The sequence below is a fragment of the Doryrhamphus excisus genome, chromosome 19 (assembly GCF_030265055.1).
Source record: "Doryrhamphus excisus isolate RoL2022-K1 chromosome 19, RoL_Dexc_1.0, whole genome shotgun sequence".
In the NCBI taxonomy this organism is placed as follows: Eukaryota; Metazoa; Chordata; class Actinopteri; order Syngnathiformes; family Syngnathidae; genus Doryrhamphus; species Doryrhamphus excisus.
In genome coordinates this window covers 146,789-161,151 of record NC_080484.1, presented here as the reverse complement: position 1 = coordinate 161,151, position 14,363 = coordinate 146,789, and the positions used below count along the sequence as shown (strand labels likewise).

Sequence of the window (14,363 nt, the reverse complement as noted above, 5' to 3'; positions counted from 1 at the left end):
ACCCAAGTGGAAGAGTGAGGTTACAGGTAGAAGAGAATTTGAAGTACTCGGGGTCAACAGTTCAGAACAATGGAGATTGGAGAAGGATGGAACGGGTGGAGGAACGTGTCAGGCGTGATGTGATAGAAGAGTTTCAGCTAAAATGAAAGGAAAGCTATACAAAACTGGTGAGAGCAGCCATGTTGTTTGGTCTAGAGACAGGAAGCAGAACTGGAGGTAGCAGAGATGAGGATGCTGAGGTTCTCATTGGGAGTGACCAGGATGGATAGGATCAGGAAGGAGTAGATCAGGGGGACATTACATGTTAGAGATTATGGGCCAGACTGAGATGGTTGGGACATGTCCAGAGGAGAGAGAGTCAATATATTGGTAGAAGGCGTAGAGGAGGACCAAAGAGGAGCTTTATGGATGTAATGGAGGACATGAGGGTGGTTGGTGTGAGAGAGACAGATGCAGAAGATGGGGTTGGATGGAGGAGATTGGTTTGCTCCAAATAGGCTGGAATCCCACCAGTAGATGATCCAAATGGTAGCGTATCATAATGAAATAGTGACTTCAAGTACTACATACAGTGAAAAAAATAAGTCATTTTAATTTTTCCATATCGCGCATTGATTGGACAATAAAATAAGTAAGGCAGCAGATACAGGCACATGTAACAGTTGTAACATACAATCATATTTTCATCTGCATACATATTCAAGTCATTCCCATTGCTCTGATGACATCCTAGCTGCGTAAATAGGCAGACAAACGTGACGCGTCATCACAATCTTTGGCTTGAAGCAAATATTACATTGGCATATTTTTTATTTTTCCAGTGCAAAACCAGAGATGTTCTTAAACAGATGATTCATGCTCCACGTAAGTCGTGGCAGGAACTAAACGCTCATGTGTTGCTTTGTCGTCCGTGCCGCTGAGGTCTTTATGCTCTGCTGGCTGCACGCTGCACACCTAAAACCGAATCAGAAGGTCACATGACCTGTCAAACCTGAATGGAAACGCTGGTTGAAGTCACCTCTGACCCCAAAATGTCAAACTTACAGGCTGCGGCGTAGCGGTCACACAGCACAGCTTCTTTTTCTGCAGCTTCCCCAGCAAAGGGTAGACGGTACCCGGAGCCACGTCCTCCTCTCTGGTGTGACCTTTCCATCAACATCAAATATATTTCCAATTTATTGAAATATTGATTTCAGTGGAAGAAAGTTGTGCTGCATGCTTTGAATGGGGGAAGCAGTGCCATCTGGTGGACAAAGCTAAGAATGAAACACTGAAAACCAGCCGTGCAAATTCAAGGTTTGTGTCGGGGCTGCACGGGCAACTAGTGGTTAGCGCTCAGGCCTCACAGCTGGGAGACCCGAGTTCAATTCCACCCTCGGGCATCTCTGTGTGGAGTTTGCATGTTCTCCCCGTGCATGCGTGGGTTTTCTCCGGGTACTCCGGTTTCCTCCCACATTCCAAAAACATGCTAGGTTAATTAGCCACTCCAAATTGTCCATAGGTATGAATGTGAGTGTGAATGGTTGTTTGTCTATATGTGCCCTGGGATTGGCTGGCCACCAGTCCAGGGTGTACCCCGCCTCTCGCCCCAAGACAGCTGGGATAGGCTCCAGCACCCCTGTGACCCTCGTGAGGATAAGCGGTAGAAAACAGAATGAATAAAATGAAGATATGAAGAGGAAAAAAAGTAATATTCTGTTGACAAAAAATCCCATCAAATTCTGAGAATTTAAAAAGATTATTTAAGAAGAAATTTGAAAAATATAAAGAGCTAAGTTGATATAATGATGGGCTTTTTCACCTGAGATGCACTTTTGTTATATGCATATTTACAAAATATCCTTTCATTTGCTGTGAAATGTTGGGACCCCCCCTTAAGAGGCGAGGCTGTGTAACCGTACCTAATGAAGTGTCCAGTGAGCGTACCTGTGAAGTAGCTGACGACCAGACCAGTCAGGATGACCACCCAGCAGTTGAAGCCACTGTACCACATGTAGGACAGCGAATAAAACCCCCCCAGTCCAGACCACGCCCGACTAAAGACGCAACGGGAGTCGTTAGTACTTGGAAATAAATGTCCACCATGTACGTAAGTGGCCTGATTACCTCAGTGTGACGTTCCCGATGCAGGAGGTGGCGTTGGGGGCCCCGCAGTCGGGTGGAAGCGGCCGGGTGACCGTGCTCCCGATGCCGATCCAGAAGGCCACGGTCAGACCTGCCCCCAGCCCTGCGATGGCACCCTGGTGACCAGCGTATATGATACGTTTGACATGACATGTATTGTAAATAGCCATGTTTTTATAGCCGTTTGTATCTTGTTGGCAGGATTACGCATCGGCCATCACATGGATTACCACCAGATGCGGTGGAGGAGGGGGTGCAGGGGTCAAGGACAAAATCATAACATTCCGGTGAAGATCTGAATAAAGCTGCAGAATCAAGGACGTAATCGTTGCACAACTACCCATCATGCATGAGCGAAAGGTGAGACGTGAATGTACAGACATGAATATACTAAAGTATGGCCCAAGGCCTTTTAAATGGAAAATCAGTCATTCTTTAAGTATAAAGTCCAAATATTTGGAGGAAAAAGTTCATTTACAAAAGAATGAGGAACAATAACATCATTTTCATGGCATACTTCCTGCTTTGGCTATTGTCTCATCAAAGTGCGGTAATGGTGGCTTTAACCCTCCTCTTGTGTTTTACATTGGAATGCATAAAAAGAATCCCATAACATTTGTTTACTGCATCAAGGCTTTTTCACTTTGACAGGAAACTCTATTTCAACTAAATAAAACCAAAAAAATATTTTTTTTTACTACATTTTAAAATGGCCTGGTTGAAATTAGGACCACTGTATTGTTAGGATAACCCGGTTATAATAATAGGATTATGAAGCAATATTTTGAGCCACAACTGAAATCATAAGTGTCCAATTAGCCAACACAATGACAACCAGCTCCTCTTCTCATCATGGAAGCTTCAGGGGATTCTCATTTTGTTGCTGAAAACAAGTTTTTCTACCTTTTCTTGACATGAATATATATATGGGTCAACATTGACCCCAACACCATAGATGTTTCTTTAGTGATTAATGTTATGTTCTATATCCCTTAGTAATAGCCAGGTAACAAAAGAACCTTCAATTTATGAATATGATTCTTTTGAGGTTCATTTTAGCATTTTTGTAAATAGAAATGGAGGGGTATAGTGACAAAAAAAGGCCAAAAGTATTAAAAGCAACATTTTCATGGATGAGGAAGCCTAAGAAGGTAACCAAGACATGAGAAGCAAATTTGATGGTAACTTATTGTTTTTAGTGTATTTTATAGCTGATTTAATACATGGGTCAAAAGAAAGCTAACACAAGAGGAAGGTTAAAGGGCTTTAGACTCGTATTGCTCAATATAGTCAAGATAAAAAGAGTAAATAAGCCATCTGAGCCGTGAATAAAACTCATGTTGCTCATGTTTGCTCATGTTTATCACAGTAAACGTGTTCCCTAGCGGACCTTAATGACAGATAGCGACATAGCATAACGTAGTAACAATAGGCTTTTCCAGCCATGTCATAAAGCTGACGAGCATTTTTTTTTGGCCCTCTGGAAACAGTTTGGATACCCCTCCGTCCGTTTGGCTCTTTAGTTTGAACTCACAGTGGGGTTGGCCCAAGGGAAGAACATCCCCAGACAGAAGAGACCCAGATTTGGGCCACCAACCATTCCAAAGATCTTCAACGCCACCTGCAGAAGCAAGATGGCAACCGGTGTGATGGAAAAGAGCTGACAGGATGGTGACGCCAGCTTACCTGCAGAACCGAGTCGCCCATCAGGTGAGTAAGACAGGCCATGGCCAAACACAGCAGCCCGTAGAACATAGCTGCACGGAGATGAGCGCTCGTTAGGAGGCTTCATTACTTGACTTAGCTCCATGCTGCCGGCTGACCTAAAGCCTTGGACAGCAGCGTGGCTCTGGTGTCCGACATGGCGGGGCAGTGCGGCTTGACCAGGTCCTCCATGGTCACCGTGGCCAAGGAGTTGAAGGCAGACGAGATGGTGCTGGGGGGAGAACGAGTTAGAATTCCTTCAAGGCGCTTTTTCCAAAACTGGACAAGAATAATCTTTTATTATTACTGCAAGTTTTGTACTTTTGTTAAATTACTGCTGTTATTTTTCTACTTTTTCAGCGTAAATTTACATTTTTCCTTTTTCCTCTTTTAACCGACTTAACTACAACCTCATTTTCCAAACTCCATTAAAAGTCTATTACCATATTTTAATCTTATGCAACTAAAATGATGTTATTTTTCCTCATATTGCATTCATGTGAAATGATAACTTTTTGGACTTTATTATGGAAAAATGGTAAAAACTCCAGATTTTTACATTTTTAGGTTTTTATTATTATTTATTTTATCTATTATTTTTTGTTAAATTAAAAGAAAGTGTTGTGGGTATAAAATGTATAGGTACATGTATGGTATGCTGTACTTTTTACCTGCATTGCCACATATTTCTTATGAATTATCATACATTTCTTGAGACAATGCGTGGACATATCAGCCTGTCCTAAAGTTGTTGTAGTGCTGACCAACCTGAGAGCGGCACTGAATAAACAAGCCACAAAGAGTCCAGGCAGTCCTGGAAGATCTCGCAGCATGTCCATCACAAAGTGAATCACTACCTGTGTAAAAAAACCGTACGTTAAAGGGCATCTATGATGCTTTTTCTACTTCTCTGACCTATAAATGTAGTTGGAATGTTGTATTCTGGTGTTAAACCATGCCAACGTTTCACATCAGCAGGTTTGCACATTTGGAAGTGAGCTCCGGAAGAACTTTGGGATGGCTCAAAACGCTCCTTTTGTCTAACTCCATCTCCCTGCGATGTCACAGTGAGTCAGACTTCCTTATACGGGCGTGTCTAGGTACAAGCTGAGTGGGACCATCGGCCATGAGTCGGGGTGTCATAAATATGGAACCTACCAAAAGAACGATTAGACTCGTCTTTCGTCATTTCGACATTTTTTGCTAATTGCTTATTTTTAGCCTTATGCATTATTTTAGCTGTTTGAAGATTAACTATACATATATATATATATATATATATATATATATATATATATATATATATATATATATATATATATATATATATATATATATATATATATATATATATATATATATATATATATATACACACATACATACATAGGTAAGTTTCAGGAAAATATCAGCTCCCGACTAAAAAGCTTTGCTTCTTCCTACTCCTTTTGGACATGTGGAACTGGGAACTGATTATGGGATGCACTCAATTGGAATTGTCTTACATGAAAATAATTTCTTTACCAATGTAACGCCACAAACAGTTTGCAGCGTTCCCATTTGGAACTGAACTATATAACCTCAGAGCGCTTATCAAAAGCACTTCTGCCCCCTTGTGGACGTCTTTTTGTCTTAAAAGTGCTTTGAAATGTTAATGCATTAATGCAGAGTTGCATTTTTGCCTCACGCGCAAAAAAATGACACTTTTGTTCAATAGAATAACGGCATGAGCGGAGTGAGACCATTTGTCAGTCATACAGTCAGTGGGGGGAGGCGGGGACGCTAGCATACACAGAGTGCAAGGTAGTAGCAATGAAATGAGTAGATTGTAATTTGTTCGTCAGTCCCTGAACACACCACAGTGAAACTAACTTTCTCCCACTCTGCCACAGACTCATCAATCCGGCAAATCAAAAGACCTTTCTTCTCCAAAAGGGTCTCCCGTGGATTTGTCCATGCTGCTTCAGCAGACGATTCTGTTCTTATTGGCCAATTCCGTGATTCCGATAAAGCGGAAAGGCCAATTGGACAGTATATCATGAATGCACAGTCAGCCCTTGAAGCTCACCGCGTCCCGTGAAGAGGCGCCCGGCCCGTCCAAGTGTTCCTCTCCACTGTAACGTGCAAACATGACCAGGCCCATCACGCAGCTCAGAGCCAGAGCCAGCTGCAAGGAGGGAAAGGCCATGTAGCAAGACCTGCAGACAAGTAGCACGTCAACGTCACGTCGTCCACTTGGTTTGAATCCGAGCCTCCAACCTGACGGCCTCGTCCTCTGTGCGAGCGCTGAGGTATCTTTGGACCTGGGCCTGGTTCACGCCGTACAGGGACAGCATCAGGAAGACCCCGCCGACGCCCAGAGTCCAGAAGGTGTGTCTCTCTGTGGGGTCCGGGTTTAGGCTAAACACCCGACAGACCATTCAGGTATAAATAGAACAACGTCTTTGTTAGTGTGGCTGTAATTTTCTATGCGTTATAAAGATATAAAAACAGATACAAAGAGACACTAATGAATGTACGTAATGGGACACACCTATTCCGCCTATTAAAATGCCTCCGACAAGGTTTTCCAACAGGTACATTCATTCATTCATTTTCTACCGCTTTTTCCTCACGAGGGTCGCTGGGGTGCTGGAGCCTATCCCAGCTGTCTTGGGGCAAGAGGCGGGGTCCACCCTGGACTGGTGGCCAGCCAATCCCAGGGCACATATAGACAAACAACCATTCACACTCACATTCATACCTATGGACAATTTGGAGTGGCTAATTAACCTAGCATGTTTTTGGAATGTGGGAGGAAACCGGAGTACCCGGAGAAAACTATAAAACCATGTTTTGTCCCTTTTATGATCAGATATGAAAATGATATTCTGTCTGAACTCACTCCAGACCCGAGATGCGGTTTCCCTCCCAGGCTTTCCTCCACACATGAGAAAGTCCTCCGGTTTGTTGTATCCCCACGACGATGACGGCCAGCTGCCCGGCGAACATCACGGCGGTCTGGAAGACGTCGGTCCAAATGACGGCCTTCAAACCACCCTGTCAAGGTAGCAGACACCTTTTTCACCAATCAATGGAAGATCATGAACCATCTGGGACACAAGTACCTTTTCATGAAACAGGACTTGAACTATGGAAATGATTCCTGAAGCCAGAGACTCTCGTCATATACGGAGTGATATCATGGTCCCGTAGCCTAAGCATTAGCAATGTGGTGTAAACAAATAATCATCAAAGTGTCAAACTGGATATAGGGGTGTTATTTAATGGCTACAAGGCTCTAATCATGGCAAAACTTTAGAAAGTCCAACAGATGGTGGCCAGCCAATCCCAGGGCACATATAGACAAACAACCATTCACACTCACATTCATACCTATGGACAATTTGGAGTGGCTAATTAACCTAGCATGTTTTTGGAATGTGGGAGGAAACCGGAGTACCCGGAGAAAAGCCACGCATGCTGTGAGGTCTGAGCGCTAACCACTAGACCGCCGTGCCGCCGGTATCATATATGAATTAGTCAAATCAGGCTGCAAAAAAGTGAACTAAGAAAAGCTGCAGTTTGTCATATGAATAAGTGTTAGGAAGTCTTTTGTCGCGTCCTGTCGTTTCAGACAAAATGGCCATCTTGTATTTCTTACCATGGTCGTGTACAACGTGCACACCAGCCCCGTGACCACCACTACCACCCACAGGTCAAATCCAGTCACTAAACAGGAGGAAGTGATGCATTAGAGTACAGTATAGTATATGACACAGCGTGTATGGCCATGATGTAGTATTTTACAGTACCTGCATTGAGTGCGAAGGCAGGAGTATACATGCAAACTCCCATGTAGATAACCTGAGCAGGGCGAGAACACGGTGTCCTAAATGTCCTCAATGTGGAAGCCAATGTTTGTGTCTCACCTACCATCTGAAAGATGAAGGTCAGCGTTCCACAGATGCGGACGGTTTTATTGAAGCGCAGTTCAAGGTACTGTAAATGGACGACACGTTACACTAAGCATTGATCACTCAAAGATGGACGCACATCCAGAAACCTCCCGCACTACACCTGGTAGGCGCTGGAGATGCGGAGCCTGTACAAGACCGGTATGAAAACCCGAGCCGGGATGAGGAGGCCGAGGATGTAAGCGCAGCCGATGAACCAGTACTGCGTCCCGTGCGCGTAGATCTCCGCCGGTACGCCGATGATGGCCACGGCAGACTGGAAGGAGGCGATGAGTGACAGGGAAACGGGAAGACAGCGCATGCTGCGGCCCGCCATCAGGAACTCCTGCGTGGTGCGCTGGCGCCCGCCAGACAGCGCGTAGTACAACCCGATGGCCATGGAGGCGGCCAGGAGGACGGCAAATATCACGTAGTCCGCTACTGTAAAGTGATTGGACGGGTCCATCTGGAGCGCGGTGTCAGAAGGTTCTGGCCCCCTCCCAGGCACCAGACGGGTAGGGAAGATTCTTGGATGCCAGCATCCGTCAGCAGCCACCTTGGGAGCAGAAGATTTCCTTATATGGGCGTGGCTGGAAGCCAGATAAACTCTCTGCCCTCCCCCACGCTTCCTTCTAAAATGCTAAAGCTAGTTAGCATTGAGATACGTCTCGAAGTAACCTCTTTTTGAAATTGAGCATCATACTGTAGGTCCCCCTTTAAGAAAAAAACTGCATTCCAGATTTGTGCTACAGGTGAAATGCTAGCAAATGTTTCCTCATATTACGAGTTTTGTCTAGTAAAATTGCTATCTTTTTATCCATCATTCAATTATTACTTTTTTTCTCTATTTGACTATTTTCTAAATTATTATTATTATATTTTTTTTTTACAATTTTCTATTTAATTTAAATTTTAAATCTTGTAATTATGGTTTTATTCCCATAATATTTTGACTTTATTGTCATTATATAAAGTTTTACCCCACTCTAATTCTTGACAAAATACAACTTTATTCTTTTTGTTTCTCATATATTATATCTTTTTAAAAAATAATAATCTTTATGCTACTAATATAACATTTGTCAAAATGAGATTCTTGTAAAATTGCAACTTTATTCTCATAACATTTATTTTCTCCATTTCCGCTTTTGCTTTTAAAAAATTACAACTTTATTCCTTTTTTGTTACTTTTTCCTCATTAAACACTGTTGATTTTTCACATTTTGTTAGTTCTTGTTAAATTTTATTTTTAGGGCCAATACCGTCTGTCTTCTTTCATGGGAAAAACACATTATTCATATGTCAACAAATATACCGTATACATATACTTCTATACTGTAAACTTCATTTTGAAAGATAGAACTTTTTGCCATCAGTGAGAAAGTAGGAAGTTATTTCCGATAATACAGCGGTGACTTTGAAGTGTTTTAAACCTGATATTCTCAATTACTGTCGAAACGAGTTGACAAAATTCACTAGAGGTGACGTAATGGTGACAGGAATGTGGTAAAAGGTGAACAAAACAGGTTAAGTTACATAAACACTCACCTGTACAACTCGTTGTCGTCCGGGTGACCGCCACCGCCGCCATGCTGATCACCGGGAGGCGTTCAAGAGCCCTACGAACGTTTTAAACATGTTCAGCAAACCACCGCCGTCGGTACAATTCGATGACGGGTTGGCGTTTTAAGACAACCCTCATGTGATTTGTTAATCGTATCATTTAATGCGCAGTCCTCTGCTTTCACATGACAGCAATGTTTACGACGGTCTTCCGGGTAGGGATGGGTGGATCGATCCAAATGGCAATACCAAGGACGGTATCAGTTTTAGACCGATACTAGTGTGATATCAAGTATTTCGCTAATCATGCTGTTAATCATAAGATATCAGGAAAAAGCCGAAAGAAAGAAACAAACTAATCATGTTACATTCATGATGCTTCTTGTTAGTCATTTTGACTGAAAAAGATTCGAATGGAAACCAATTGAAGTTTATTTTGCACTATTGGGTATTGGTTATTTTGCTTTGATAATAATTATATTGTAGTGTTATATTACCGATACATAATTCACCCCGGAACGATTGATCGGAGAGTGGTTGCCACCCGGAGGGGTGGGCGCGAGGGAGATGGGTTTTTCCTCTTCCTGTGGTGGTTGCAAAGCGTACGGTTATGTGCAAGTTAATGTTTGTGAGAATAATAAAGTTTTCTCCCAAGTGCTTCAATATTTACATTGTTTAGAAGTATTGTTGAAAATAACATGTTTTATTCTGATTCTAATAAGGTCAAAAAAGGTTGGTACATTTTCAAGTATCGGCATCTGAAATATTGGCTATGCACTTACTTGGTATCGAATTGTCACCGGAATTGACAGTATTGCCCACTTCCGGGTTTTTTGTCGAGGTGGGAGGGAGGTGGATTTTTCCTGGTTTGACGACAAGCAGCCGCCAAAATCAAACATTTGTCAGCGGAGCGGCGACAAAGATTCACCATCCGGGGAACGTTTGTCATCCAAAATCAAGATATCGACTTGTTACAGGATGGAAGCGCCGGGAGGTAACATTGTAGCGCCAAATTAGCCGTTAGCTTGTCTTTTGCAAACTGCTAACACTAGCTCGTCCGCACGTCACCGACGCTTTGTTCGTAATATGGCGAATAACTTGACTTCGGTAGGTGTTCTAAGTCAGCTGTGTGCCCTGGAGGTGAAGGCGAGGAGCCGGAAAGCTCAACCCAGGCAGCGGAGTCGAGTGAAGGAGCTGAGGGCCCGAGTGGTGGCGCTGACTGCCCAGAGAGACCTGCTGAGGGCGGACATCCAGGCACTCAAGGTGGGAATGTGGCACCGATGTTTGCACTTCTGCCGTCAAATTCCGGCCTGTCGCGGCTCATTTGTTATTGGTTTGCTACTTATGTAGCAATATATAGCAAAAACCATAAAGTAACAAGCAAAGGCTGGGCGCTTATTCATGACTTCATAGCGGAAAGCGGTTTCTTTATCGGGGTGTTTTTCCAGCGAGGGCCACATAATGACAAATAAAAGGATGCAACTTTGACACTTAGATTATATTATATGATAGCTTATTATGTTTTATTATATATGTTTTTAGTTTTAAAGCAACACATTCAAAAAAAATATCTCCGCTCTGCTCCAAATATTACAACTTTCTTTTTCGTTTCAACTTTTCCTCTCCTAATTATGACTTTATTTTCATAATATTTAGATTTTATTCTCCGGATGTAACTTTTCCCTAACCTAATTTTCTCATGTTATGTTTTAAAAATATAGTTTTTTCAAATATTTCAACTCCATGCCTCCTAAAATGCCGTTTTTTTGGAACATATTACAAGTTTATTCTCCTACAACTGCAGCTTTTGTCTTGTTAGTTAATGATGACGATTGTTTCGTCCTGCTCAGGATATTCAGAAGCGCAGGACGCGGCTGGAAGAGCGAGGCGATGGTGATGAGGACGGAGCAGAGTCTGAGGATCCCGAGAAGTCCCAACTTGTGCAGCTGATGGCCAGGCAAACCCAACTGAAGGAGCTTCTGCACGCTCATCACGTGATCGGTGCGTCGCGTTCTCCATCTCCTTGGCTCTAGGGTGACGCCCCAAAACACTAAAACTGACCTTCATGACGTCCCCAGGAGGCTATGACGTTGTGCAAACCCGCCAGGGCAAAGGCATGTGCGTGACGCTGACGACGGCCTACGAGGGCACGTACTTGGACTCGTTCAACCTGGAGATAGAGCTGAAGCCGACGCTGAGGATCAGTCGCCACAACGTGCCCCCGTTTATTCCCCTGAGCAGCCTCGGTGACTTGCAGGCTGACATCAGGGGCTTCCTGGACGCGCTCGGGACACATTTGAACGCCTTCGCCGGACGCAAGCATCAGCTGAGGCTTGTTAAGGTGACACCCTCTTTGGCTATTTGAACCGCAAGTCTTTCCACCTCCATCTTAGCGTGATGTTGGCGTGTTGGCAGGAGCTGCACACGTCCGTCCAGGTGATGGAGAGCAATGTGTTGTGTTCCATTCTGGTGCTGATGCTGACCGTGCCCACAAAGACCACGGCCCTGCTCTGCTCCATGGACTACACGGACCACGCAAGATGTCTGCCCACACGCGTCCGCTTCCACTGCCAAGGTGCCCCGCTTTTATTGAAATATCTTACCTAACTAGTGAGATGTTTTGTCAGGATACGTTCTTTTCATTTCATACAATTCATTTACTCAGATATTTCTTCAAATATGAGCTATTTGTTTTCTGACATTTATTTAGTTGGCAACTATTTTGTGATGAAATGTTTATTTCATTGAAAGCTATTTAGTCAGATGTTGACACATATTAGTTATGAGCTACTTCTTCTGTTATGAGAATTATTTGGGAGCTATTTATTCCAATATTATGTCATTTTAAGGTATGCATTCAGTTAGATATGATATACTTCATTTTGAGCTGTTTAGTTGGGAAAAAACTAATTTCACAACAAAATAGCTCCTAACTATCTCATAACAAAATAAATCTCTCTCCTAACTAATTAAATAAAAAATAAATACAAATAATGTGTATTTAGTATTTATTTAGTTATGAGCTGTTATGAAATTATGAGAGCCATACCATAATTTTTTACGTACGTGATATGTATTTTTAAGCAAGACCAACAAGTTTAGAGTATGAGTCTCTGAGTTTTTTTTAATAAAGCTAATTAGGTAACTAATTAAATAAAAATTTAATATTTCATAATAGCTCATAACTAAATAAATACAAATAATTTGTATTTTGTGTTTATTTAGTTATGAGCTATTATGAAATATTTAATTTTAATTTAATTAGTTATTAGTTATTTTATTTAAATAATTAAATACAAATAATTTGTATTTTGTGTTTATTTAGTTATGAGCTATTATGAAATATTTAATTTTTATTTAATTAGTTACCTAATTAGCTTTATTAAAAAAAACAAACTCAAAGACTTATATTCTCGTGAAATGATTTCATTTTAAGGTATTTATTTGGTTAGGAGATATTTATTTACATATGAGATATTTTGTTATGAGCCATTTTAGTTGGGAGCTGTTGGTTTTGTTCTGAAATATTTTTCATTTAGTTGCTTATGAAGGAGATATTTATTCTTCAGAATTGTCATTTAGAATGAGCATTTATTGATAAACCAGAATGTACATTTTACCCAAATTCACCCGGCAACTACTCGGATAAATCACGTATATATTTAAGAAAAATAATCACTTTTGCAACACAGGACAAAGAATTGAGTATCTTTTGTACTGAACATATGAAATCCATGTATCAATACTTAAAATACATGCTAGTTGCTAACACATGAGAATATGAACACAATATTATTTTCCCTCACACTGTTTTACAGACGAGGAGCTTCCGGATTCTCCCGAGTGGAAAAACAACACCAGCCTCCTCATGGAGACTCCGGTCCACAAAGCTTTGGCCACCATGAAGATGATGGGCCATATTGTTTAGTTAGCGCAGCCACCCAGTGCATTGGTGATAATAAAATATTCTGTTGACTCCTCTAAATAGGTTTCTCCATCAGTTCCATTTGGTTCTTGTACTCCAGCTGCTGGATGAAGTCCATCACCTTCTGGTGCAAACTCTCCCTCTGGAGGATCTTCAGCTTCTCAATCCGCTCTCTGGCTTTCCTCTGTCGCTTTGCTGCTTCTCTTTCCGAGATGGAGTCGATAGCGGCGATGCTCTTCATCTGCAGGAAGGACAAACTCCTCTGCATGTGGCCCGGCGGTGCCGACACACAGCGGTTGTGCTCATCCTCCTCCCGGCGTGGCGGCTCGTTGAACGCGGATCTCCGACCCTGAGCGGTGCGAGCGTGCGCCTCGGTATTGACGCGCTCCGCTATTTCTTTCATCGCGATGTTGACGGTGGCCTTGGGCTCGCAGGCCTTCAGCATCACGACCCTCCCGCGTTCGCTCGACAGCCAGCGGCGTCGTTGTTGGAGCATTCTGCACGTGTACCTGAACTGTTTCTCCAGCAGGTCCAGGTTCAGCTGGAGGTCTCGCTCGTCCGATGGCTTCAGCGCCCTTGGCTCTTCCAGGAGCGCGGGGCGTTTGTGCCGTAGGTCCATGGGTCTTTGCACGGAGATCTGCAGTGTTTGCTGCTATGGTGCCCGCTGTGGAACGTAAGACGCTATTGTAAGTGGAAGTCATTGTCCATTGGCACGTTCCTCACAAGATCACATTTCAGGGACGTTAAATGCATGTACGCAGTATGAAGACAACTTTATTGGGTTCACAGCAGGAATGCCTGCAACGTGGGGGGGGGGACACGAGCACTGGCACAGGTCAACCAGGATAGCGTCATTCGATCAGGGGTCGGGACGCTTTTTGCTAAGAGAGCTGTGAAAGTCACATATTTTAACATGTATTTCAGTGAGAGCCATACCATGTTTTTTTACGTAGAAAACATGTGATGTGTATTTTTAAGCAAGACCAACATGTTTAGAATATAATTCTCTGAGTTTGTTCTTTTTAATAAAGTTTATACAGAAGCTAACCAATAATACATAAAAAAAAACGTCTTGCCCTAATCAAATCTAGTAGGGCAACTGGGGTTTGAAA

General features: G+C 42.7%; 2 protein-coding genes and 1 long non-coding RNA gene across 7 annotated transcripts; 2 read left to right on the top strand and 1 right to left on the bottom strand.

The window, feature by feature from the left end:
* The first annotated feature begins 7 nt into the window (after nt 1–7).
* LOC131106714 (uncharacterized) lies at nt 8–9,302 on the top strand. 4 transcript variants are annotated; one of them, XR_009120120.1, is made up of 8 exons: nt 8–2,056; nt 2,131–2,243; nt 2,326–2,484; nt 3,648–3,834; nt 4,577–4,700; nt 4,807–4,895; nt 5,721–6,198; nt 6,718–9,302. It is a non-coding gene; the product is annotated as an uncharacterized LOC131106714 (long non-coding RNA). The 4 variants fall into 4 exon arrangements; XR_009120119.1 differs by having other exon boundaries at nt 3,615–3,834; XR_009120121.1 differs by having other exon boundaries at nt 3,615–3,834; nt 4,804–4,895.
* On the bottom strand, nt 573–10,525 carry slc5a6b (solute carrier family 5 member 6). Of its 2 annotated transcripts, none has more exons than XM_058056030.1 (16): nt 10,109–10,525; nt 9,312–9,382; nt 7,888–8,319; nt 7,623–7,809; nt 7,472–7,539; nt 6,713–6,867; nt 6,088–6,228; nt 5,897–6,026; nt 4,597–4,685; nt 3,948–4,060; nt 3,811–3,881; nt 3,659–3,745; nt 2,107–2,240; nt 1,927–2,036; nt 1,045–1,145; nt 573–954 (listed from the first exon to the last, which is right to left on the bottom strand). In XM_058056030.1, the coding sequence occupies exons 3-16, from the start codon at nt 8,227–8,229 to the stop codon at nt 841–843; spliced, it is 1,842 nt and encodes a 613-aa protein (XP_057912013.1). In that variant the 5' UTR covers nt 8,230–8,319; nt 9,312–9,382; nt 10,109–10,525; the 3' UTR covers nt 573–840. The 2 variants fall into 2 exon arrangements, with proteins under 2 accessions (XP_057912013.1, XP_057912014.1); XM_058056031.1 differs by lacking the exon at nt 10,109–10,525 and having other exon boundaries at nt 7,623–7,674; nt 7,744–7,809; nt 9,312–9,573.
* cenpo (centromere protein O) lies at nt 10,045–13,337 on the top strand. The gene is made up of 6 exons (XM_058056034.1): nt 10,045–10,320; nt 10,438–10,589; nt 11,177–11,327; nt 11,405–11,667; nt 11,742–11,901; nt 13,145–13,337. Exons 1-6 carry the CDS (start codon nt 10,305–10,307, stop codon nt 13,252–13,254), a joined length of 852 nt encoding a protein of 283 aa, XP_057912017.1. The 5' UTR covers nt 10,045–10,304; the 3' UTR covers nt 13,255–13,337.
* The last annotated feature ends 1,026 nt before the right edge of the window (nt 13,338–14,363 follow it).

Coding starts and splice junctions, on each gene's coding strand:
- slc5a6b (XM_058056030.1), bottom strand. CDS start 8,229: ATGGACCCGTCCAATCACTTTACAGTAGCGGACTACGTGATATTTGCC. Junction 6,027..6,087: donor ACAGAGGACGAGGCCGTCAG/GTTGGAGGCTCG, acceptor ACTTGTCTGCAG/GTCTTGCTACATGGCCTTTC. Junction 3,746..3,810: donor TGGGCGACTCGGTTCTGCAG/GTAAGCTGGCGT, acceptor TTGCTTCTGCAG/GTGGCGTTGAAGATCTTTGG.
- cenpo (XM_058056034.1), top strand. Junction 10,590..11,176: donor CGGACATCCAGGCACTCAAG/GTGGGAATGTGG, acceptor CGTCCTGCTCAG/GATATTCAGAAGCGCAGGAC. Junction 11,328..11,404: donor GCACGCTCATCACGTGATCG/GTGCGTCGCGTT, acceptor TGACGTCCCCAG/GAGGCTATGACGTTGTGCAA.